The 26,568-nt window shown below is 38.5% G+C and overlaps 1 protein-coding gene across 2 annotated transcripts in view; it reads left to right on the forward strand.

Moving 5' to 3' along the window:
- The window catches only part of ccser1 (coiled-coil serine-rich protein 1), a 191,597-nt gene that overhangs the window by 68,927 nt on the left and 96,102 nt on the right, over positions 1-26,568 (forward strand). For both annotated transcript variants that reach the window (XM_088336087.1, XM_088336088.1), the window contains exons 9-10: positions 14,991-15,068; positions 24,511-24,591. In XM_088336087.1, coding sequence (XP_088192213.1) covers positions 14,991-15,068; positions 24,511-24,591 — 159 coding nt within the window. The remainder of the gene's footprint in view (positions 1-14,990; positions 15,069-24,510; positions 24,592-26,568) is intronic.

Below are 26,568 nucleotides of genomic sequence, written 5' to 3' on the forward strand. Positions count from 1 at the left end.
TATATATATATATATATATATATATATATATATATATATGTGTGTATATATGTGTGTGTATATATATATGTGTGTGTATATATATATGTGTGTGTATATATATATGTGTGTATATATGTATGTGTGTGTGTGTGTGTGTGTGTGTGTGTGTGTGTATATATGTGTTTGTGTGTATATATGTGTGTGTGTGTGTATATGTGTGTGTGTGTGTGTATGTGTGTGTGTGTGTATATATGTATGTGTGTGTGTGTGTGTGTGTATATAAAATATGTATATTATATACACACACACATTCTTTTGTGATTAAAACGTGACTTTGAAGATGACCGCTAAGTCTAGTTATCTACAGTATATTAGCAGTTAAGTTTGTCATTGAACACGATTCAGGGCCATAAAAAAATAGCATATAGTATTGTCATATTTGATGAGAATTAGTCCCTTTGTTGCTTGTTGATCTACACATCTTTTAGAAGTTACCCTTTGGTATGATCATTTTGCTGACTTTGAATAGAAATATTTTTGCTTTTGTTTGTATCTATTGAAGATTATTCTTTATTGTTGTTTTTTTCATCAGCAAGTTTCATTAATTGTCATAGAAATTGCCAACACATGAAGGTCGCTCACGACAGTGGGTAAGTTTATATGCAGCCAATATTTCAATTGAAACATAGTTTTTGGACTAATCGTAGTAATCTGTAAATATAACTCGAGACACGTAAAAGCTGAAAACCTGGCGTTTTGACACAACCAGCTTGGACGTTAACAAAGATATTATTTTGTTTATCTCCTTCACCACAATCAATGAAGTACGTTGCTTGTTTCCTCCTGGCTTCAAAACTGTTTACCAAAAACTGCCTTGCGTGCACCAGTACAACGCTTCATGTTAAGTGAAAAATGTTTTGATCACAAATGAAATAATGGAATAGTTCCTGGTATGTACTGCACACTACACAATTATCCGTGCAAGTTATTAATCCTTAAAAATTTCCTAAATCCAAGGGATTTTTCAGATTTCTTTATTCATTCATTTTGCATGTACTGTATATATATATCAACAATCTATTTAGTGCAACTTGAGACACATCATCAGATATCAACACTGATGATGTGTCCTAAGTTGCACCAAAAGTGTATATTAAAGCTACATTTATCAAATTACAAATACATTTCAAACTAAAAAAAATACCAACAACAAACTACAATAACAGGCCTCCTTTCAAAGTGAAATGTTCTCATAAATAATTAGTAAAAATACATATTAAAATAATTAATTTTGGAGTTTAAATTGATTTTAAAAACAGATTTAGCAAAACATCAATTTAAGGGGAAATAACCCTACCATTATTTAGTGTTAAATCATGCAAAAAAATGTTTGAAATAACAGATAAAAAAATGTTGTTACTTGGAATGGGCGAGTAACAATACCTGATATTGGGATCGGTGCTGATGCCAGCCTTTTTTAGGTATTGGTACTTGTTGCCATCTGCCATCTAAAGGCCCGGTCACACAGCCTTTTGCGTCTGTATCGCGAGTAAAATTTAGCGATTTTTTTTTTTCCCTTTGCCCGCGGTGGAAAATGTGCAAAATTGACCGGCGACTGTTCCGCATCCTTCCGGCGACTGTTCCGCGTCCTTATCGCTGGTAACCGCGGCTGCATTGCTGTGCCGCCCGCGGTTACCTGTGGTCTAAAGTTTTGAGCAAAACTTTTTCACGCGGCCATCCGCGTGTGAATTTCTTACCGTGTGTAAAGCACGGCTGTATCTCGTCTGTATCGCGATCTCAAAAGTGTCCAACAGCGTCTGCTTCACGGGCAGACATTTCTGGCCGTGATTCAGCCTCGATACGCCCGCGAAAGGCTGTGTGACCGGGCCTTAATGAACATGAAAGGCCTTTGAATAAAAGCGTTATTAATTACTAATATTATATCTGGATTTGGCAAGATGGCATTCGGAAGGCACTTACATGTACTAATGTTATCAGTACATGTTCATAATGTGAAACGAGTTTGAGTGGAAGGAATGCCATCTAAAGAAGATCGAGTTTGAGTTCCAGGATGATGTTTGAATTACTTTTCACGTCCATATGGTTCCTTTTTGTCATCTTCTGGATGGAGACGAGTGTGTGGTTCTTCCTCGCAATGTTCTATCGGGACAGAGCCTGGTACTACTGGGGAGCGGGTGATAATTCAGATGGTTCCGGTCAACTGATATACATGTTGAACAGAGTTGATCCCCCCTCGCAGACGGAAATATAGCTTTTGGATCTGCCGAACATTCGGGAACGACTCCTGAATGCACTGTGTGTGTGTGTGATCCCGATATGCAAATCTGGGGGGAGGTTGATTTGCAAAATCATTTTTCACAGTAGGTGATAAATGGTGGCCAAAGAACCGGAGCTGCTGGTTATCATGTTTATTGTTTGTCTTGTAGGTGGTGATTGGTGGATGCTTGTTTATTTTAATTGTCATATTTGCACTCAGTTTTTTTCTCTTATCAGATTTCTGTTTCTTTCTTCTCAATTCTTGAAAATTTGAATCCATGTCTGAGCTTACTATGAACGTTTCCATTGGTGTTTTGGGGGGGACAAATCTGTCCTTGTTCTGGTTGGGGCCTGGTTGGAGCCCATGTTTGGGAATGTACTCAACTTTTTGAGTAATGTTGATTATCATAAGTTTTGTGAACAAATGTAAATGTACATAGCATCAACGTTGGGGCCTAACATGATCAAATACACATGTGATGTGCTTGAAATTATAATAAAATCTCTATTAAAAAACCTGGTATCTGTATCAACGACTTCTCAAGACATGGGTATTGGTAATGTCCCTAAACATATGGCATTACACTTTCCAACTTAAAAATAAATGCCTAGGATAGAGGACATCTGGCCATTTCTCTGTGGCAAACTACGGTACATTAATGAATGAAATAATTAAACTTTTGACCTGAGACAAGACCTTCCATGCAGCACATATAGTATTTACTGAGCTTGTCTGCTTTAGATGTTCCTCTCTAGTTGAGACTAAACTTGAGATTTTGCTGATGCATGTTAATGCAAGAAAAAATGGGATCGTGAATAATTAGTGACCTCAACCAAAAAAAAACAAAAACAAAACTTGATTTGACTTTTGTCACTGTTGATATAAAACAATATGTACATTACACACTTTAGCCTGAGCACGACCCAAATGTCAATCATTGTGTTCGGCTCCAGCTCGGCATCCCTCTCGCTGACTTTTTAGAAAATACATATATGTTTATAAAGGTTTATACTGAAACAATGTGTGGTTACTAAACTAAAAAACAAACAAACAAACAAAACACATTTAATCGTCTGTCATTTTCCTCTTGTCTCTCTGCCTCTCTTTCTTAAAGTGCTCTGCTAGATTCTTAAGGACGTACTGCTGCTGTGGTTTATGGACCAAATGACGGACGCACTTAAAACTTTTCCCATTAACTCTTGAAAAAAGATCCCTCAATGATGGAAAATTGTCAATTATTGTAACCTTTGCAGACACAGAAATTTAAGATGTAAATGTTTAAATAGTCTTAATAACCTTAGATTTTATTACACTACACAAGCTTTAGTTTGTTATGGAATTTCGTGTTTGCTTGGGGCTTGGTCCTGCAAATAAAGGTAATTGGTTGGGCTCAGGCTGGCGACGGGCTTCAATACCCGACGCCCTGCGTCAATTTGGGCTAGATTTTTTTAGACTCAATCTTAACTCTAATGTAATCTTCATGAACCATACACACAGTAAAGTATTTTACCACGAAAATCATTTTTTAAAATGCTTTACTATTAACAGTGAGGCCATGGACAAACATTTTGCAAGCAATTTCAAGCATCCAAATGGGATTCATTTGCCCGAGAAATGACTGGGGTAGTATCACAGAATGTATTTGAAGCTTTGTCCTTCGTGAGTCTGATGGATTTAGTCGGAGCGGGTGTGATGAAACACCTCGAAACGCCAAATACAGGACATTGTTTTAACCGGGTCCAACTAACCAAAGTGGTGAAATTGAAAGCGCATCACGGAAGACAAGCTTCGATCGGTGGAGGCGTGAGAAATGGAAAATTTGTCCAGCTATTTTCTGTCGAAGCAAAATCTCAGCGAGCCACCTGAGAGGCGGCAGTGTCAGACCGTGTCCCAGTTTTTTTTTTCGCCCTAGTTCCACCATTTTATTACGTTAAAAAGCGGCCTATCATGGTGTGTATTTAGAGGAGCCTGTAGGACGGCTCAGGCGATTTAAATTGTATCAATGTACATTCACCTTTCGTTTCAAAGCACACAGGGAACATCTTTTTATAGATAGAATTAATCACTGTGACAGTATTCAAAATTAGACCTATAATACAATGTCGCAGTTACCTAGGATGCAGTCCCTATTGAAGAGTACACCTTATAATGAATTGTACAATCTTAAAATTGACTATAAATTTATTTCATTTCCAACTCCAATTAGATCTGTTGTTTTTACTGACTGGAATTTGTTTCCTGTTCTATTTACCGGAAAACCACAAAAGTATTTCTGCCACCCATTTCTGTACAAGACAAATAGGAGTCAACAGTAATGTGCTGTATTGTGCTGACATAGACTTAAAACCCCTTGCAAAAAGTATGGAATCATCAGTTTTGGGCAAGCCCTCACTCAGAAATTTTATTCTGTAGAAAAAACTTAGATCACAAACATTCCAAAGTGCAACATATTGAGATTCAGAAACCCTAAAATAAGAAAAAAACATTAAAATGGTCAGCAAATGTTACTTTTATAGAGAAAGTTCTGGGAAATACATATGGAATCATTCAATTCTGAGGAATTTTTTGGAATCAATCCATTTTGAGTAGAAAATAAGGACACACTCAGTCAATTTTCTTTGCTTAATTGGGCACCTGGCTTAGATTAAGTCTACTCGTTACTCAGCAGTTAACACACCTCGGAGGGTTCCTGGACTAAGTAGATTGGCAAAAATCATGGATCCAACAAAGAGATGTCTCTTGAGACCAAAGACAGGATTGTCAAACTTCTTGAAGTTGGTAACTCTACTCCTATGGTTGCCTAAGATGTGGGCTGTTCACAGTCAGCTGTATCGAAGATTTGGACGAAGTACAAACAACATGGGAAAGTTCATAAAGTCAACCGTACTGGTAGGCCAAGGAAGGCCATATGTCCTGAAAACAAAAAATGCATAACAAGACAAATGAAGAGAACATGAGAGTAATTGGAGGCAATGTATGTGACAGATGTGTGCCAAATCGCCTTAAGGAAATGGTATTTTAATAGAGGAAAGCTAAACGGAAACCATGGTTGACGCTTAAACACAAAAGAACAAGACTGCAATGGGCTAAGGAGAGGCAATCATTGACTGTGGATGACTGGATCAAAGTTATCTTCAGTGATGAGTCACTAACCTACATTGGACAAGGTAATGATGCTTGGTGCTGTTTTGGTAATATTTACAAAGAGGACTGCCTAAAGAAAACATCCAAATTCCCACAGTCCTCAATGATATAGGATTGCATGTCAGGCAAATGCACTAAGGAAATGGCTGTGGTCAAATCTGCAATAAATGCACAGGTTTAAATTGGCCTTTTTGAGAGCTTTCTTATTCTTTCAATAAAACAATGTTTGAGGAGGATGAAATTGTTTTCCAAGATGACAATGCATCATGCCGTAAAGAAAAAACTGTGAAAGCATTCCTTTGAGAAAGACGCCTCCAGTCAATATCATGGCCTGCAAATAGCCCAGATCTCAACCCAGATGAAAACCTGTGGTGGAAATTTAAAAAATGTGTCTAGACCAAGGCTCCACCCTGCAAAGTGAACCGGCAACTGCAATCAAAGAGAGTTGGCACCAGATTGATTTAGAATACTGTTTGTCATTCATCAAGTCCATGCATCAGAGACTGCAAGCTGTCATAAAAGCCATTGGTGGTGCAACTAGATATTAGTGATATGTTTTGATTGCTATTTCTTTGTCTGTCTTTTATGATTCCATATTTTTTCCTCTGAATAGAGTGATTCCACTTTTCCCCCCTGTGTTTGGTCTATTAAAGTAGCATTTACTGACTACTACAAAGTTTTGTTTTATTCTTTTTTTTTTTTTTTTTAGTTTTTCTGAGTGCCAAGGAGTTGCACTTTGAAAAAACGTAATTCTTTTTTCATGCTTTTTATCCGAGTTTGTTCTACAGAATAAAATGTCGAGTACTTGTATAAGACTGATGATTCCATACTTTTTGCCAGGGGTTGTATAATAGAATTAAATGAAACCTTGACGAATAAACCTTATGGTGTCATACATAAATTGAATTTTATTGCACATAGAAAACAGACAAGACATGAAGACAGTACAGTAAATGGCGTTGATGTTCAATGTGTTGTATAGTTTTCTTGGTATTTGCAGTTCAGCTAATGGGGATTTATTCTAATTCAATTTTGACATTACTAACATTGCTCCGCATTCTAATAAGCCAGCACATTTGCCTGAAAAGTTTAATTTATTACTTTACACTTTTTTTTAGAAGGTTGTAGTTTGTGTACAAGGGGCACTTGAAAATAAAGGTATGACATTTGCAGAGGTAATATTTTGCAAAACCCTTTGCCCTATTGATGTTTAATAATACAAAAACAGCAACTATGTGCTATACAACGCATCAACTGCCACATAATGACTGAGACAATAGTTTGAAGTTTGTTCCCCCCCCTCTGTTATTTAACATGATAGGAGCTGCTGCTGTGCAATAAAAATGTATAATAAAAAATGTGAAAAATGATTTTGCAAATCAATTATTCATAAAAAAACGTCTTTAATTTTAAACACAAAAGATGAAGACAAGATGGCGAGACACCTTGAGATATTATTTATCTGTTTGTTTCTCATCTCATCTCATTAGCTACACCGCTTATCCTCAGTAGGGTCGCGGGGGTGCTGGAGCCCATCCCAGCAATCATCGGGCAGTGGGCAGGGGACACCCTGAACTGGTTGCCAGCCAATCGCAGGGCACACTGGGACAGACAACTCACTCGCTCATTCACACAATTTGGACCGGCCAATTCACCTAAAATGCATGTTTTTGGAATGTGGGAGGAAACCGGAGTGCCCGGAGGAAACCCACGCAAGCACAGGGAGAACATACAAACTCCGCACAGGACGTCTGGAGCTGGATTTGAACCCACGCAGGAGGTTCCCAAGACATGAACTGTGCCGCACATGCGCTAACCACTGCGCCGCCTTGCTGCCTTATCTGTTTGTTTAACAGGCACAAATCAGTCAGTCTGGACCATCAGATATGCATCTTGCTTTGGAAAAAAAAAAATGAAACTGTCATTGCTGAGGTTTTGCACTTTTATTTTCATTGTTCAGCTATAAGCAGGAGTAAGACCGGATAAAGACAATGTGCCCTAAAACTTTCAAACTGCCATGTATATGTGACCCTATAAAGGACTAGTTCAGCAGTCATCTGAACTCACTTTGGGCTACTTGAATCCGCCAACAGTTTTTGGTATATGGCAACATTAATTTATATTTTACTTAATTGATATTAGAAAATGTGTTAGTCAAGTCAAGTCATCTTTATTTGTATAGCCCTAAATCACGAAGAGTCTCAAAGGGCTTCACAGATTATTACACTATATTACACAGACTATTTTTCAGCCGACGAGAAGAGTAGGTTATTCATATGCTATGGAGTAGAAGTGAGTTTTAAGTTTAGATTTAAACATTTCCACTGAGGTTGCAGATCGGATCTCAGGGGGAAGAGCATTCCACAGCACCGGTGCCCGGATGGAGAACGCTCTCGAACCAGCAGAACACTTCTTTGCTCTTGGGATCACCAGAAGACCGGCACTCTCAGATCGTAGGCTTCGGACCGGGACATAGGGGCAAATCAGATCTGAAAGATAAGAGGGAGCAAGTCCATGTATGATTTTGTACAATACTAAGAGAACCTTGAAGTCACATCTATGGCTAACTGGGAGCCAATGCAGGTTAGCCAAAATCGGTGTTATGTGATCGTACTTTTTTGTCCTAGTTAAAAGCCTCGCTGCGGCATTTTGTACCAGCTGAAGAGACTTGATTCTAGACTTCGGGAGACCAGAGAGTAGTGCATTACAGTAATCGAGACGGGAGGTAACAAATGCCTGAATTATAATTTCCACATCAGACTGAGACAGTATTGAACGGATTTTAGCAATGTTACGAAGATGGAAGAAAGCAGTTCTAGTAATTTTCTTTACATGCATTTCAAAGGATAGATCAGGGTCAAATATGACACCTAAATTTTTAACTGAGTCACTCTGTGTGATGTGACATTTGTCAATGTTCACAGCAGTTTTTGAGAATAAGTCACGGCATTTAGATGGACCAATGACTAACATTTCGGTCTTTTCAGAGTTAAGACGCAAGAAATTGAGTGACATCCACTCTTTTATCTCAATGAGGCAGGCCTCCAAATTTCCACAGTTTAGTGTGGGAGATTCCTCCAACGGAAGATATAGTTGAGTGTCGTCTGCGTAGCAGTGGAAGCTGATATTGTACTTGCGAATAACAGACATGGGGACTTGAGACTTAGTGACTTGGACTCGAGTCGACTCGAGTCGCTGTTTTTATGACTTGTGACTTGACTTGGACTTGGCAATCTAAGACTCGGGACTTGACTTGTGACTTGACTTGCCCAAGAAAAAAATACTTGGGACTTACTTGGGACTTGAAGGTGAAGACTTGAGACTTACTTGAGACTTGCACATGTGTGACTTGGTCCCATGTCTGGCGAATAATATCACCTAATGGAAGCATGTAAATGCTGAAAAGAAGGGGGCCAAGCACTGAACCTTGCGGAACACCGCATGTAACATTAAAGGGCTCAGATGTCATTTCACCATATTTAACACAGTGCGTCCTATCTGAAAGGTAGGATCTGAACCACGAGAGGACGGTTCCTGAGAGACCAATCCATTTTTCCAACCGTTCTAGTAGGAAATTGTGGTGCACTGTGTCAAAAGCAGCACTTAGGGGCCGGTCACACAGACATTTGCGGCTGAATCACGGACAGAAATTTCTGCCTTTGAGGCGGACGCTATTGGACGCATTGAGATCGCCATTCAGACGAGATACAGCGGTGCTTCACACGAGGTCGGTAATTCGCGCGCGGGTGGCAGTGCGAAAATGTTTGGCGCTGCTCAATTCTTCAGAGCGCGGGTACACCGCCTTTCACGAAAGTATTGAGGCTGAACCACGGCCAGATATTTCTGGCCGTGAAGCAGATGCTGTTGGGCGCTGTTGGACGTTTTGAGACCGCCATATAGACGACATAGAGCAGTGCTTTACTCGCGGTCGGAAATTTTCACGTGGTTGGCCGCGCTCAAAACTTTTGAGCTGCTCAAAATTTTGAGCACGTGTTAAACCGCGTGCCGCACACGTGGTCAACACGAGGAAATGACGCGGAAATTACGCGGAACGACGTGCTCTGGCCGCGGCCAGGGCGTGGTTACACATGGGTAGGACGGGAAATTTCAGCGGGTAATCGTGGGTGGAGCATGGTAATAGCATGTTCTGCGCCTGTATCGCGGTGTTATTACGTGAAATTAGCGTGTTACGCGTGTGACGGTCAAACGCCTTTCTCCGCGTATAAACAGCGCGAATGCCGAGCACACGTCAGTTGTGCTCGAGACGTCAAGGGGGTGAACATGGATCACCGTCAGCGTAGTTTCTCTTCATTTTGAATAAATCTTTCAGTGCATTCTCAATGGTCGCAGCAAGGCTTTAATGCTAGGATCTTAACTTGGCCTTTTGGCTGAAAGTAAGAGTCCCGGCTCCTAAGCTTTGTGGCGTATTATGAAATGATCGATAATGGATAATTAATAAAGAAGGTAGAACAAACAAACGGCTGTGTGACCGGCCCCTAAGATCCAGCAGCAGCAAAAGTGATGACGCGCCAGAATCCATTGCCAGTAGGAGATCATTTGTTACCTTGATCAGAGCTGTCTCAGAGTGATTGCATGGATTCAAAAAGGTTATTCTCGGATATGAAAACATTCAGCTGCCGTGCCACTACTTTTTCAAGTACTTTAGAGGGGAAAGGTAGGTTTGACACAGGTCTATAATTACTTAAGATTTCTGGATCAAGGTTGGGTCGTTTCAGTGTGGGTTTAATAACGGCGGACTTAAAAGCTGCTGGAACTACACCTGAGGAGAGTGATATGTTTATAATATTTAGAACTGAAGGTCCAAGGACGCCAAAAAGACTTTTAATAAGTGAACCTGGGAGCGGGTCGAACTGGCAAGTTGTCGGTTTGGCCGCATTCACCACCTGTTTGAGATCATCAAGTGACAGTTCACTAAAACCGGACAATTTCCCAGGACAGCCACCCTGTCGTGCATCTGTAGATTTCAGCCCTTTAATATGTGTGGTATTAATAATTTCTTTAGCAATTTCTTCCTGTCTGCATTGAATCTTCTTAGTAAAGAAGACCATTAAGTCATGAGCAGAGTGCGTCGAACTATCTGCGATAGTCTGTTGCCTTGTAAGAGATGCTACAGTGTCAAAAAGGGCTTTGGGATTGTTCTTTTGAGACGCAATCACCTTCGAAAGGTAGGCCGATTTTGCAGAGGCAAGGGCCGCTTTATACTGTAACAAGCTGTCACACCAGGTTTGATGGAAAACCTCAATCTTGGTAGCGCGCCATTTTCTTTCCAATTTCCTGCATTCTTGTTTAAGGGTTCTAGTTTCATCAGTAAACCAAGGCGTGCGTCTTTTAGGACGTGATTTTAGCTTTATGGGCACTATTGAATCCAGGACACTAGTCAGGGTGGTATCGAACTCATTCATGAGTGAGTCAATCGAGCCATTGTATGAAGGAAAGGACGCAACTGCTCCAGGAAGGAGTTCAAAGAGCTCAGAAACTGTGCCAGTGCTTATATTGCGTCCGCTAAATCATTCAGCTTTAGGACTGTACTGTGGATAGTTTGTCCAGTTAGTTTGTGTTCAAAGAATAAATTGTTGCAAAGCAATGTTAGGCTTTTGTTTGAGATGTAAGATAAAAAAAATAAAATAAAAAAAAAAGTACGTATCAGCTCTAAAGACAGTTGAGTGATTTTTGGGGGATCGGGTAGTAAAAGATTCCCTGGTAAAGTTTTAGGCCAGCAGCTTCCAAAGAAACGGCGTCCCATGCACATTATGACTGTGATATCAAACTGGCAGCATGTACCTCCTAAAAAATGTAAACGAATCGAATCATTTCTGCTAACCTGTGGTATGCAAATCATCTTCACGGCATTTTCAGCAGGCTGCTGATTGCGAGCATGGAGTGCCTTCAATTGTGGGACAAAATCACATTAAGTGGCTGCACTGTGTTGATTCTGATCAGATTCTACCTCTCAGCCGCCAGCTGAGGCAGTTCCAATCACATTATTTTAGAAATAGATTCTAATTCTCCACTTTCACGATTGAAAAAAATCTAACCTGATATTTGAGTTATTGTGTGGTATTATCTGTTTGATTAGGATACCCTTCTGTTTTAAGCTAATTTCAAGATTTTGTTTTTTTGAAAACATGGATTTCTAGTATTTATTTACATGATTATCACCCAAATTAAACCAGTGTAAGAGTCAAATTAAAGATGGGTTGCGTCGTTTGGGGTGTTCTTAAAAAAATTAAAGTTAACTATTTTCTCTATTAAGTATGTGGTAACAATACCCAAATGAGTTGCTTTTATCTTTTAGCAAAGCTGTTCGGGACTGAACACATTAGGTAGGTGGGGTTAGGGGGGGTGTTCAAGAGTGACGTCATACTAGTGCCAGGATTTTTTGTTTTTGTTTCTATGTGTCCAAATTCCAGACAGCTCTTCTATGTTTTGTTATGCTGTCATTCAATTGAAAGCAACAAAAAGGCCATCAAAATAGAAATCCTGCCATTGTATTGGACATACATACTTTAGCGGTCATTCAAATCAACTATCCATAAATATTTTTTTTAGCCACTCCTAAATTAGCACCATGTATACTAAGCAGAGGAGTAATGATAATGTAACAAATTGTTTTGTTTTTGCTTTAGCTTTCGGGTACAACATTACTCATTAAGTGTGACCCATTAACCGACAAATTATTACATGGATGAGACGAGAGAGATTAGTTGTTTTTTAGGATGATTAGCGGTGCCGTGTTTAAGTTATATCCATGACTTTTCTGCCCGTCGATTCAAATTAATGACTCCCCATGGATCCCTTAGATACCAACATATTCAGCCGCAGCCCCCCTGTGTCTTTTCCAGCCCTCCATCTGTCCTTTATTTCATCTTGACCCCTTACCGTGTCTTTTTTCCTCTTTCATTTTCTTGTCCATTTTCTCTCCTTAAATATATATGACCACCTGACCACCTGTCGGCTTTTCTCAAACTTGCCTCTCTAACTTCGTAACCAATCCTTTTTTTTTGTTGTGAGCTCATGTTTTTCATCTGGTAGGCTTTCGAGTCAGTTTTCATCATCATCTTACAACTTCCAATAAGTCAGCTCAGGCTTACCTGCCTGAGACAACAGTTTCAAACAAGTTTCAAAAGATAAGACAAGAAAGTTTGATCACACTACCCCGATTTTAACTAACCTGTATTGGCTCCCTGTTAGCTTAAGATGTGATTTTAAGGTTATGTTGGTCTTATACCAAATCATGCATGGACTTGCTACCTAATATCTTTCAGATTTAGTTTTCCCCTATGTTCCGGTCTGCAGCCCCATTTTGTGGAATGCTCTGCCCCCTGAGATTCGATCTGCAACCTCCGTGGAACTGTTTAAATCTAGGCTTAAAACACACTTCTATTCTATAGCTTATGTATAACTTAGTTCCTGTCGACAATATCTGTGTATTAATTGTTATTACAACATACATTGCAGCCTGGTCATCCTGGAAGGGGGATTACCTCATGTGCGGTCCCTTCTCAAGGTGTCTTCATTTTCCTCATGTTGAGGCTTTTGAGTTTTTCCTTGCCCTCATGTAGGTTTTAGATCAGGGGATTGTGTAATAGTATGTGGTTTGCAATAATCTGTGGTCTGTGCAGCCCTTTGTGACTCTTTGGGATTAAGGGCTATACAAATAAACATGACTTGACTTACTTTCTGGCACAGTAGAGAGACTCACCATTATGCACCAAAAATCTTTAGAGCAGCAATGTTGATTGTCGTTTTAACAGTTGCACTTTACAGTTTGCTTAACATATTTCCTGGACTGTAATTCACACCCTTTTCCATATATTGGCTGTTCCTGCAAATGATTTTCTGTAGTGACTAAAGTGACTCATGACAGGCATAATTAGGGGCTAAAACACTTTGTACACCTATATTAAAAGCAAATGCAAAACGAAGCACGTCCGCACGCGATAACAGTTGGTCACGAAAAGCGATCTACACCCGTACGCCGCTCAGCATCGCACCCTAGCGTACGCACTTACGCATTACCGGCGTTCGAACTCCGATTTTTTGACTGAACAGCGAAGCAAGAATTTCTCGAAATTTTTGGTCGGACTCCGATTTGTCCGAACTGAGAGGCGTTCGAAAACAGAGGTTCCACTGTATTGAATTATTATATACTGGAAACTAGCATTGTCATCTTTGCCCCAAAAATTGTTAGTTTACAGAGTACATGAGAAAACAAACAAATTTTTTTGCACTGGAAAAAAATATGAATAGTGTAAGCTTTTACTGTTCATAATTATGCATTTGTGGCCTAGTTTTACTTGAATAGTTTGGAGTGAATTAAGGGAAATGTTTGTCTTCCTTTTCATTTTTGTAAACACAACATTTGACTCATTCACTGCCATTGACAAGTGAATTTGTGAACTACCTTTTTCTTAACCAGGATGGTTATGGAACTGTTTCTTATGCTGCAATGTAAATTTCAAACTTGAATTTTTTTTTATTGTTGCACAACCATTAATAAATGGCACCCTACACCATTTTTGTTAACAACACAGTTTGAGATTACATGTTACAAAACTGCTTCATTTGTGCAACCAACCTTTTGTCCTGTAGATAAAAAAATAAAATAAAAAGAGAACAGAAAGAACAGATCCTAATCCATCACTTGGTAAATACGGTAAAAACATTATAACTGAATACAGTATGTGGATAATAAACATTTTGAGAATTTACTAAAACGGCTGATGAGTTAAAACGTTCAAATGAAAAGCGTATAACAGCAACCAACCGTAAAAGAGCTTAAAACCCACCAATTTAAAAACGTTTGTTTGCTGTCCAGTTCACAGAAAGACGGTGTGCTCTATGACGAGCTTGAGGGAACACGTCATAAATCAAACCAAAGGGGGAAAAAAAAAAAAATACAGGCATAGATATTGGTGGCCCAGGACAAACTCACTAAACGCATATACACAGAAGCACTGAGGTGCTGATTGAGAACGAGTTCATTTGTCTACATCCATTTTTTATTTGGGAAAAACCCTTTACTCTCTTTGCAGTATAAAGTTAGTGTGTTATCCCAGACTATATGTGGCTTGTATGTATGTTGAATTGCATGTGATATACCAGTTTCATTTTAACTTGACAATGCTGACGGACTTTTTTCATGATCCAACACTAACATTATTTTTGTTGCAATCGAAACTTTTGACATACGAACAGGCCTTCCATTTGCCTTTACTAGATGATTGTAGTAAAAACACTCCGATGTCAACAAATCATGCTTTAATTTAGAATTTTAAGTTATAACTAAAGTTTAGATTCAACTTCAATAATGGAAACATTCACGATACTATCTAAATCAGAGAGCATCTGAAGAGCACCATGCTTGTCATATACTACATAAAAGTAAAATCCCCGTCATTATTATTGCGCCGTTTCAATGTTATATGTTATTGCAATGCAATTATTCATAACTATCCAAGAATGAGAAAAATGCTCACAAACGTTCAGTTTTATAAGGTTGATGACTGCAGTGTTTATTTTTATAAAGTAATATGCAACATTGTGCCATGTTCCCTTTGTTCAGGACTGGAGCAGGGAGGAGGCGTTGCTGCAGCAACTGAAGGAGAAAGATGAGCTGATTCTCCGGCTGCAGAATGAACTGGTATGAATACATGTGTGCGGACTGCTTTCATGACAAGTTTAAATTTGTCATCTTTATATCAGATGAAACATTGCTCCAACACTTTTTATTTACATTATTGTGATGTGAGGGAGATTGTTGCGAATGAGCACAGATGACAAAAGAAGTCCATAATTCTTTTTTGACATTAGTTTCAACAAGCCAAATTGTGGCCATCTTCAATTAGTCACAGCATTTGTATTCACTTTTGACAAGTACCTGTCCAAATTGATGTATTTTTTCACTAAGGAAAGAACACCACCACATAGAAAGTGTTAATGTCTATAATATGGGGGATGCCTCTTTATTGTTCACATCAGCAAACACGGATCACCAAATCCGCCAGCACTCCAAATTCTTCTTTGAAAGTATTTGTAAAGGTATTTTCGCTAATCCCGTTTAAGAAGGAATCACTAATGTTATCGTTATACTGCATCCTGTGACTGAATTGCATGAATTAGAGCTTAGAGAATGACAAAGCATACACACTGTAGTAGAGGTATCAATTGGATTGTTTTAGGTTAAATTAAGTTTTTAATAACAATTATAATTTCTCTACGATGCCATGCAATTGAGCCCATATCGCTAACTGCCTTCCTCCGCCTTGCCTTTTTTCTTCATTTTTTGGTAAAAAGAGGCCTCCACCCATCTGCAGTTGACTATCATAAGAATGTTCATGGATGAACGGCACCTGACGTTGAAATATTTAAAATATGCTCTGATAAATCTACCATAAGCACACTTCCTTTGAGTTTTAAACTAAATTATTAAAGCATTGAGGATGTTTTGACTTTTTTCAAGCGTACGCGTTAGAGAATAATTGGCTTTGATGCATGGATTTGGAGATTTTTAGATTAAAACTAAACTCAAAATATTGCGTGTTCTGTTAATACTTCAAATCGTTTATTTTAAACTAAAGAACAACTTGGTGGGTGAAGAGAATCAAAAGCCTGGAAAAGAAGATGAAATAATTAATGAACACAGTAATGATTTGAATGCTTGCCATTAATTATACACAGCATGGTATCAATAGCCAGTCTTATTATAAGATCATGAAAACTTTGAGTGTCAAGTATTGGGTCCAGCTATTAAGAAGTACATCATTTTCCTTACTGTTTTAAGATCGACATTCTGATGCTTTAAAGGTGACGTGCATTTTAATATTACAATCAATATGCTGCAGGGGTCTTCAACCTTTTTTTGAGCTACAAACATTAAGAGCGATGCAATGAAGATGTTTGATACAACATAAATCAAATTCTCTTTCAAAAAACATGTTTAGCCAATGTGAAATGGAGCACTAACCAAACACATCATATTTCAATGTTCAGAAATACATTTGCATTTAAAAAAAAATGGTTTTGTGAAATATTCCCTGGATTTGGGGCAGATTAATGTTTACTAACTGGTATATTACTTTTATAAACACCCAATAAGCAATTGGGAACTTAAGACTGTAATTTTTGAGGACCTCCTTCCTTCTATCACATTTTGTGCTTTATATATAGTGAGCCAGCATTTTCTTTTTTACCAGAAGACAGGTCTGGGGTGTTGACAGGCCAATCTGGTAGTAATCCCACTCTTACAAACCCGGGCTGTTGTAGGACAAGAAGACTGTACCTTGCAATTTTCTGCGTGCAAAATCAAAGGACTCCCCCCCAAAAAACTTCTCTAAGATTGCAACATATGTTTCTCGAAATTATGGACCTTCCAGCATCAACAATGAGCATTAGCAATGACAGATGTGCAAATTAAAATGATACTGTGGGCACGTCACACCCCACTGCCGTCATGCATTCTGGCTTTTAAACATGCTGTTGATGTTGAAGCTTTGGACTCGTCAGACTGTTGTCACATTACGTGATTATGTCTCCAATCTAGCTGTTATAGTGTATTATTTTATTGTAGATTGATTAGATTAGTAAATGATGGTACTCTGTTTTAATACTATGTACAGACGCTGCCGACTTACGAAAGATCGTTCGTGAGTTGAATTTGTTCGTAAGTTGCTTCAGTGATATATTTTGTATGTTTACGGCTTGTATAAATAACCTGTATTGCTTTGTACTAAAAAAATAAACATTTCATAAAATATTATGCTCTGTAAAGATAAATAAAAGGTTTAGCTAATTTGTGGAAGATGGGCTTCAAGAGTTGGGCCACTTCCTCCTCCGTGGTAAAAAGTGGCCGAAAAAAAGTGTTCCGACTATTTTCCCAACTGCATCAAGCTTTCTTATGCCACTTTCAATTCAAAAGAAACGGCTCGCCTCTCCTTTACAATTTATACCAACCATATTGAGTGGATGCGCGAGATATCAAACAATAAAAATGTCAAAGTTCTTAACGCGCTGGCGATAGTCTACGCGTAGAATGTGAGGTGCACATGAATGACGTCAGTAGGGCGACAAATGTCGTGAGAGTTTAGTTTTGGTGAGAGTTCGGTGTGTTTACAAAGAGACCTTAAGTATTTCTGAGTAATTTTTAATGAATGATGAGCAATCCATTACCCACACAAAACGACACGCTACATTGGTGGCAGCGGTGGGATAACGACTATGCAAAGGAGAGATGTTTACATACGAATTAGGAAGAGAAGGCGGATTTTTTCACCTTTGGGCGGATGCTAGGTGAACTCAAACAATGCCACACGCCAGTAGCGGCGGAAAGAAGCACTACAGTAATGTCCTGTCCTCGGAAAAAGGTGCACGCAATACAAAATATAATTTACAGCGATGTCCAGATATTTTTCGACATCCCGAAAAAAAGTTTGTATCTAACGTTTTACATAAGTCGAATGGTCGTAAGTAAGGGAGCGTCTGTACTCATTATTGTCCTAACATTACACATGTGCAAATATGTAAATAATAATACACTTGTTAATGCAAATAAATGTAAAAATCATTTCTGTTTAATATGAATAATCTAATGATGTATTCATACAGATATAAATGATAGAAAGACAAACTCCCAAGAAGCCGAGATCCAACCCCCCCGTCCCCTCCACGCTCCCCCTTAAAAAAAATGATTTTGAAGAGTAACGAACCATGGATTTACCAATTAAAATTACACATTTTTTCTGGATTGTACGTCTAGAGCTTTCAAAAAAGAGCTTGAAAAGAGCTCAAAATCTATGAATGAAAGAAAAACAAACACACAATAACCTAACCCCCAAGACCTTTTGCATAACACCACAGGGGGCTGAAATGCAGGCGTGTTCAAAATATTCTGAAACGGACTGATTGAAGATTGAGTCTTTTTTTTTTGTTTTTTTTTCTCTTTTGATAGGTGGCTAGGCACTCTAGAGACCCAGCTCTGTTTATGTGTGCAATTAAAAAAGTCAAATATTCACAATAGGTCCTCTAAGTGTTGTTTGTCGCAATAGTGTTGTCATTGTTTGTCATTCTTGTGTCACCTGCTCTATCGAAGCGGTGCGATGTAGACATGATGGCAAGCCTCAGCAGGATAATGTGCCTGCGTCTTACGTCCCAGCGTAATGAGAGACGTCAGTCACCATCCACTGACTTGAATCCCATTTGGCATCTGTCTTTGATTTGCTTTCTGTTCTTCTCATCTCAATCTCGTCTGCATTTTCGTCTTCTGTGTTTTCAGCTGCTATTTGCAACACGTTTATATTACCTCCCTGTATCAGTGAGAGGCTTTTTTGTATGTCACTGGTTGAAAAGGATAACAATTTAAATACAGGTTGGTTTATACTTAGCTAAATCAGAAGGACTCAGCTCCGACCAGTCTCTTAATAGTTTAACACCATTGTTTAGAATAGAATAAAACTGTCTTTTTTGTCATTGAAATAAACATAGCGAAACATTGTATACAACAAGATAAAACATGTTACTTCAGGGTAAACTCGTAATATAGACTTTAAAGAGAAAAAAAGGATAAATGACTGTTAGAATAAATTTGCAAAATTACTTACAACATAATGCTTAAAGACCGGCCTAAGTTATAATAACAATGTAATGGTAAGAAGTGCAATACAATTAGCAGAATCCCCCAAATAAGTCGCAAGATACGTATTTCCATAGTTTCGCGCGCTTGTCAAAGGTTTCTCTGAACCTCTTTGTCCTTGTTTTTAGGGACCTGTCGCGCCTGTCAGAGGGCAACGGGTCAAAGAGGTGGTAGGTGGGGAGTGTGTTTTATAATGTTGATTGCTCTGCTACGGTATCGCAAGCAGCTCCCAGCATACTACACAGTGAGACCCTATGCCAGAATGCTCTAAACCAGGGGTGTCAAACTCATTTTAACTCTGGGGCCACACGATAGAACAAACATTCTGTCGGGGGCCGGACTAGTAGATTAAAGAGAAAGAAAAAAGAGATAAAGAAATAAGAGAAAGAGGGAGGGAAAAGGAGAGAGGGCGGGACAAAGAAAGAAAAAGAGAGAGAGGGAAAGAGCGTGAGAAATAAAAGATAAAAAGTCGTGAGAAAGGGGAAAAGAAATGGAGAGGAAGAAAAAATCCAAAGAGAAATACAAAGACAGAAGGAGAGAAAAGAAAGCGCAAAGGGTATGAAGAGAGAAAGAGAAAAGAGAGAAAAGGAAAAAAGGAAGTTAGAGCAAAAGAGGTTAAAAGACACAGAGAGAGTAAGAGACAAAGAGCAACAAAGGAAGAGAAAAAGAGGGACACAGAGAGTGAAAGAGACAGAGACAGAGTGGGAGAAAGGGAGTGGAAAAGAAAGAGAGAGAGAGAGAGAGAGAGAGAGAGAGAGAGAGAGAGAGAGAGAAGGAAAGAAATCCAAGTACATTGACTTTGTGAGGGGCACTGGTCTTTGGCAATGTCAAGTTGACAAATTTCAACCTGCAGCTTGTTTTTCTCTTGCGCTTCTCTGAGTGTTGTCTCGCGGGCCGGATTCAATCCCTTAGCGTGCCTGATCTTTGACACCTGTGCTCTAAACTATGGCTTTGTAGAAGGACACCAGCAGCTTCTGTTTCAGGTTGTTCTTCCCGAGAACCCTTAAGAAGGGGGAGTCATCACTGGGCCTTCCCCACCACAGCCCTAGTGTTGCCAGAATATAGTACAAATGTTTATCATCCTTTAAAGTGGTGAACTCACGTTACTCGTTAACTAAGTTTGCTACTTGGCTGCATAGGTATCATTATTAGTATTTTATTTTTTTGGGCTACAGAATCACTAGCTAACTTATTAGTAGCTACATTGAGTGTCATTCACGTGCCTGTACCTACTTAACATAAAACTGCTCAGAAATACATAAAACGTATCTTGTAAAAAATGCTCGCTGAAAATCCTGGAGTACTTTAAGGGAAGCCAGTCCCTCTGATTAATTGCAGATATACATTGTTGTCGTCTGTCTTCATTAAACGGGATATGTAAAATGTCAAATTGGAATTAGGTCCTTGCCATTTTGTACAACCCGCTGCCTAGCAAGACATTACCATTGTAAAAAGTTGTAGTTATATTCTCCTGTCTTGGTTATTAATATTTGTTTCAACTCAACTGCTTATTCAATTACTATGTTCAACTGCTGTCTGCTTAGGTGCTTTTTGCCATCTGGCATGGCATTACATGGCAAACACATAATAAAGTCTTTAAAGAGAAAAAAGGGAAAAAAAACTGTCAACATTTTTTAAAATTTAGTGCTTTGAGACTGGCCTGAGTTATGATAATAGTGCAAATAAAAACAATGCATCATAAGAATAGTGCATTGAAAATCATTACGATGACATTTTGGAGCAATAAAAATTAACAAATGAGTCGCACGATACATATTTTCAGTTTTGCGTGTGTTTGGGGTGGTGATGGCCCTGGAAAGAAAGTGTATCTGAATCTGTTTGTCCTTGTTTTAAGCTACCTGTAGTACATAGGGCAAAGAGGCAGTAGCCAGGGTGAGAAGAGCCTTATAATGTTGATTACCGTATTTTCCGCACTATAAGGCGCACATAAAATCTGATTTTTTTTTTTTTTTTAAAAGCTGACTATGCGCCTTATAATCCGGTGCGCCTTATATATGGATCAATATTGAATTACAAGGTCTCGCAACTTACGGTAAGCAGCCACTGACTCCATTTTTCGCGTAGAAGAAGTGCGCTGGGCATACTCGGAAATATTAAACAACGATTCTCTTTTATTTGTGCGTTTGTATAAATGGCTCCTATGAAGAGACACGCTTACAACGCAGAGTTTAAACTCAAGGCGATCAGTCACGCAGTAGAACACGGGAATAGAGCAGCAGCGAGAGAGTTCAACACGAGAGTGGCTCGAGCCGGCAGAATTTAGAGTCCCCCTAGGAACTCGCTAACTGAACAATGGTTCCATGGGCGAATTATGTAAAACCCACTACAACGTTTTACATTTTACAGTTATTATGTTATTGCTTTACTGTTATTGTTTTGCACTTGTTGTTTTTGCACATTACGAGTGTCACTATATTGCGATTGCAACGTTTAATTTACCATCACAGTATCAGACGATTTTTTGCGTGTTGACTAAATGGAGGAAAAGTAAAATGTTATGCCTTGCTGTTGTTCAAAGATGTTAAAGATGTGTCACGAAAATGCTTTACCTCAGAGAAAATAATAAAACGGCTGTTTATTCATTTTGGGAGTGAATGGAGTTGTGGAAAGCTTGTTTGTTATCTATTAATAAAGTTGACTGACCTATCTGACTGTTTTGTTGATACTCCCTTTAGCGCGGCACCATCTAATGGTTGCATAACGTAACTACATCCTCTACTGTAGCCAAGTCAAGTTGAGTCACATTTATTTATGACGCCCTTAATCACAAAAATGTCTCGAAGGACTGCACAGGATTACAATTATAAAAATTTCACTATTACCTGATCTTAAACCAGCTTGCACTTATAGCGCCTTATAATGGGGTGAGCCTTATGTATGGAAAAAGTTTTAAAATATATCATTCATTGAAGGTGCGCCTTATAACACGGTGCGCCTTATAGTGCGGAAAATACGGTACTCTTCTACAGTATCTGCTTTCTTGAGACACGTGTTCCTCGTTGTGTTTTAAGTTAACTCAGCAGAAATTAATATATTTAGATTATCTTCTATTATTCTAGTGCTTGAATTACATTTTCTTCATGTTACTTAGTGTTCAAAATGTATGATCAAGTATTTCCGGACACAAAAACAATGTGATGCTGTGGATGAAGGTGTTGTGTTTTTTAATGACTAAAAATAAGGATATAACATAGGTGCAAAATTCTATCGTGTGGTGATGAAACAATTGAATATTCTCCAAACGAAAAGAAAATCCTGGTTTCTACTCACATATACAGCTCTGGTATCTAAGTAAGCAAATAGCCCACACTTTTGTATGATACTTCATTGTCTTTTAGTAGTCTATCCTCATCAATAAACTGCAATGCTGGATTTTTTAGAATGTTTATAGAATCTTATTACCAACCTAAAACAAAGTGGATTCTATTGCATCCCTGTCTGGGTCATTGTCTTTTATCCCTGCCTCCATCTCCACTCCACCATCGCTATAAAAAGAGCTCTTAATTTGCTCACAAAATTAAGCGCCGACTTCTCTAAAAGGTCTCTAGCTCAAAGAAAAAGCACGTGTTTTTGTAATTTTGCGTTAAAAGATTTGACTTGAACGCACATTGTATGAAGTGTCCCACAATTTTTGTATAGTTTTAAATTACACTTTCACCTGAGCCACATAATAGTGCACTTTTTAGTTTGGCTGTGTATTCTTTCTGTTGTATTTTAGTTCGGGGACACTTCAGTTTGTTACTGAAAAAAAGTATTTAGTTAAAGTTAGCAGTTACTTAATATAAAAACCCATTGCGTTACCACCCAGATAATTGCCAGGCATCCTCCCCCATGTCCCAGCTACTATTTGCTCCTGGTGACAACCAAATTAGTATGCGAAAATAAAGTGACCATCTGATTTCAGTATTTTATATTGTAGTTGTCGATACAGCTTAGATGCAAGTATATACAGTTATGAAGAATATCAACATTTTAGTAGGGAGAAGCCAGGTGCCCACATACTGTGTGCTTAAGACAGTGCCACCTTAACGTTATTCCGTTCTGTTTTGCAGGTAGATACAGGATAAACATCCCAGCCTTGGTCATTTATTGCAATTAGTGTTGTGTTGCTGGCGGAAGGATAATTGAATTTGATTTCACAAGCAATTTGGTTATTGCCAAATTGCAATAGACATTGTGATCTGCTTTTTAAAAGTTGCAGAGTAACGCTACAAAAGTTGGTTTAAGATCAGGTAATTGTGCTATTGTGTAATTGCAATCCTGTGCAGTTCTTTGAGACATTTTTGTGATTAAGGGCTATATAATAAATGTGACTTGACTTGACTTCAATCATTTACTTTTTACAGTACTTATTACCAAGAAAAGTAATTGCATTCCAGGAACACTTTCATTTGTAACGCGTTACTACTATCACTGTTGACGGGTTACTAATCTACCATAAAAATTGCTCTTGTTCAATGTCAGGCGCAGGTTAGTGGATTTTTTTCAACCTCGGCTCTCGTTCTGCAAAAACAGCTTTTCCACTTTTCCCTCTGTTGGAGTGCTTAACATCTGGTGTATATCAAATGTCACTTGAGCTCGGCATTCCATTTTGTTAAATTGACAAAGACAAGCATTTCAAGCAACCTGCTGTATACTCTGCATGTGGAAGAGAGGGCGAGATGAAACCTTGTCTGCCGCTGCCAAGTTCAAGTGCGGCACTTTGAAGGAAAGGGCAAACTGTAGCCAAAGCTCCACCCGCCTGTATGTGTAAATCTGCCAGTGGAAACCTATTAATTATCTCCTACAAGGACCTGCCCACAGGCTGGCCATCAATGGCTGTCACATTTAACAGCTTTTCTGCTCTTCCTCGTGGATGCATTTTGCTAGAAGAAATTTGATGCAGTTCTTGACGTAGCGCTGTGAAAAAGCCGACTTTTAAAATGTTTAGTAGGGCAATTATTAAATCTTGTGCTTTGCGTGTACATTTATTGCATTCGAATGGAACAATTCTTTGCCTTACAAGACAGCTTTGCTTACCTGTCATGAGTGCAAATATTAGCATTAATAGTTTTTTTCCCGTGTTTTATTGTTATAGCCAATTCAGGGTATTCCTCAATTCTTCCCCAGATTGGACACATACATGCCAACATTTTGGAATTTAGAATATTATTAAATAAAATATAAAAATGTTATTAAAATATGAATATCTGGGATGTTCTTTCTACCTTCTGTGCATCAGACAAAGGAAAAAAATCAATTGTGCAATTTTCGCTTTCGGGTAAATCCCCAAAAAAGGCATTCAGGTGTACGTTTCTATGCATGCGGGAAAGGATGAACGCACATTGACGTCTGCTTCAATTGTGATCTTGCTCTACTTTCTGCCATTTGATATCCGATTTTTGTTCTGTTGGTATATTTTGCTACATGACTAATTATGTATGTATTGTTCCTACAGGAGAGTGCCAAAGCTGCACCGAAAATCAAAGACAGCCACACAATTGACTGCGCTACACAAACAGAGCAGATGGGACCAGAGGTAAGCAAGTACCCTATAAAAATCTCTGAAACTTATGTTAGCTTCTGTCCTCTACCTTTACTTTGCTTCCTTTCCCATTTCTTTAAGGGATTCATTTTATGTGCTCAATCCTGAACACGTTTTTTGACATTCATAGGGTTGTCTGCTACCTAGTTCCTCCTCTCAAATTTCCACAATGCTCAGCATGGAGACTAGTGTGCAATGAATTTTACCTGCCTAAGTTGACATGGCCTCCTTGGCTTTACCACAGCGTGACATTATGAGAGCAGTCAACGTAATGAATGCCTCCCTGTTTTAGAAACAGCCGATGTGTTAGTCACTTTTATTTCCGGATTTAGTCGCAACAGGAAAAGAGGTGAGAAATATGTCCAGACTGAGGCACTACTGTTGAAATTAGGACATGTTGCTGAATCACTTTGGACGCAAACATGTTCCTTTGAGATGAATTATATTTCTAAGCATTTATTCAGCAGGGCAAACAGTTTTTTTAATGAACCGGCGATCCATTTTGTTCTAAGTGACTTTTGGCTAAGTGACAAGTTTAAAAAAGATATCATCATAATTTCATAACAACAGTTAGTTTGTTTGTGGATTGGAATTCATTCTTCTTACCTCTCCTTGCTAACCTGCTACAAAATAGGACATGAGATCCTTTTATCAAACTGCCTGTGTTGACTGCTATACCAGTTAATGTTGTCCATAGCAAGCACAGCGCTGCTGTGTTGAGCTTCAGGTGCTACAGATGGAGATGACAGATGGCCCCGTGTGGGTTCTCAAAACTACTAAATTTAGAATAGGTCGACATTGTCTTCATATTTCACACAAGGACTAAAGAAAAATAATTTTAGGGATCCATATTGTAGACTAATATGACAAATGGGGAAACTGGACTGGTTGACTAGAAAGCATATGTGGTTATTCAGTCTGAAATAAAAACTTAGGGTACTGTAGGTGATTGCTTATGCAGTTATAGTAAACAACATGAACCTCTTAGACCAGGGCTGTCAAGCTAATTTTTCCCAAGGGCCACATTAGCAGCCCAAATACGTAGACTAATATGATAAATGGGGAAACAGGACAGATTGATTTGAAAGCATACGTGGTTATTCACTATTGGAGAGAAAGTTAAGGTGGGTAATTGTTTATGCAGTTACACTAAAACAACATGCAGCTATTAGATCAAGGCTGTCAAAGTAGTTTTCACAGTGGGCCACACTAGCATAATTGCTGTATTCAAAGGGCCTTATGTACCTTAGAAATGTAACTATTTATAAATGAATGGCATGGAAAATAATTAAACAACTTCTTGATATTAAATAACTCTGGATATATTTCTTCTTCCAGTCACAGACATTACAGTTGATTGGAAACATATGTTATAAACTAAATATAACCAAATCGTTTTGGACATTTTTGGTATATTCTAAAATTATTTTCATTGACATTCATATGGAAACACTGCCCTGTAGTGGCGCCGATGAACCACTTTGTAGGTATTCTAGTCAACAGGCACTGTGGAAAATGTAGTCTTTAGTCAGAGTACTCTTAATAGATTTATTTTCAGACACTCAGACATGTTAAGCTTTTGCGGGTCACACTAAGAATGATTCACATTCTTACAACCTGCAGCACATATCGTTTTAAGAACATTTCCTGTCAGCCAGTTTTAAAACAGTCTTCCCTATATTGTTACAGTGCCCTGTTTCCCCCCCTTTTAACACCTTCAGAATTTGTAGTACCATAAAGTGGTGTGAAACAATTCCTTTCTTTCAGCATTGTGGCTCACATTTACTAAAAGGGTAGGGATTCTTGGATGGATCCTGATTCTGACCTGAATGAACATGGATGGATTCATAAACGTCAAAATTCAGATTCTTGAAATATGTCAAAAACATAAAAATGTATGGTTAATAAAAAGGTGGAAATAAGAAGTGAGCGTCTGTTTCTGTTTGGAAACTTCATATGGACACACTTGCG

Source organism: Urocampus carinirostris, chromosome 5 (assembly GCF_059441175.1).
Source record: "Urocampus carinirostris isolate Australia breed hairy pipefish chromosome 5, RoL_Ucar_1.0, whole genome shotgun sequence".
Classification (NCBI taxonomy): domain Eukaryota; kingdom Metazoa; phylum Chordata; class Actinopteri; order Syngnathiformes; family Syngnathidae; genus Urocampus; species Urocampus carinirostris.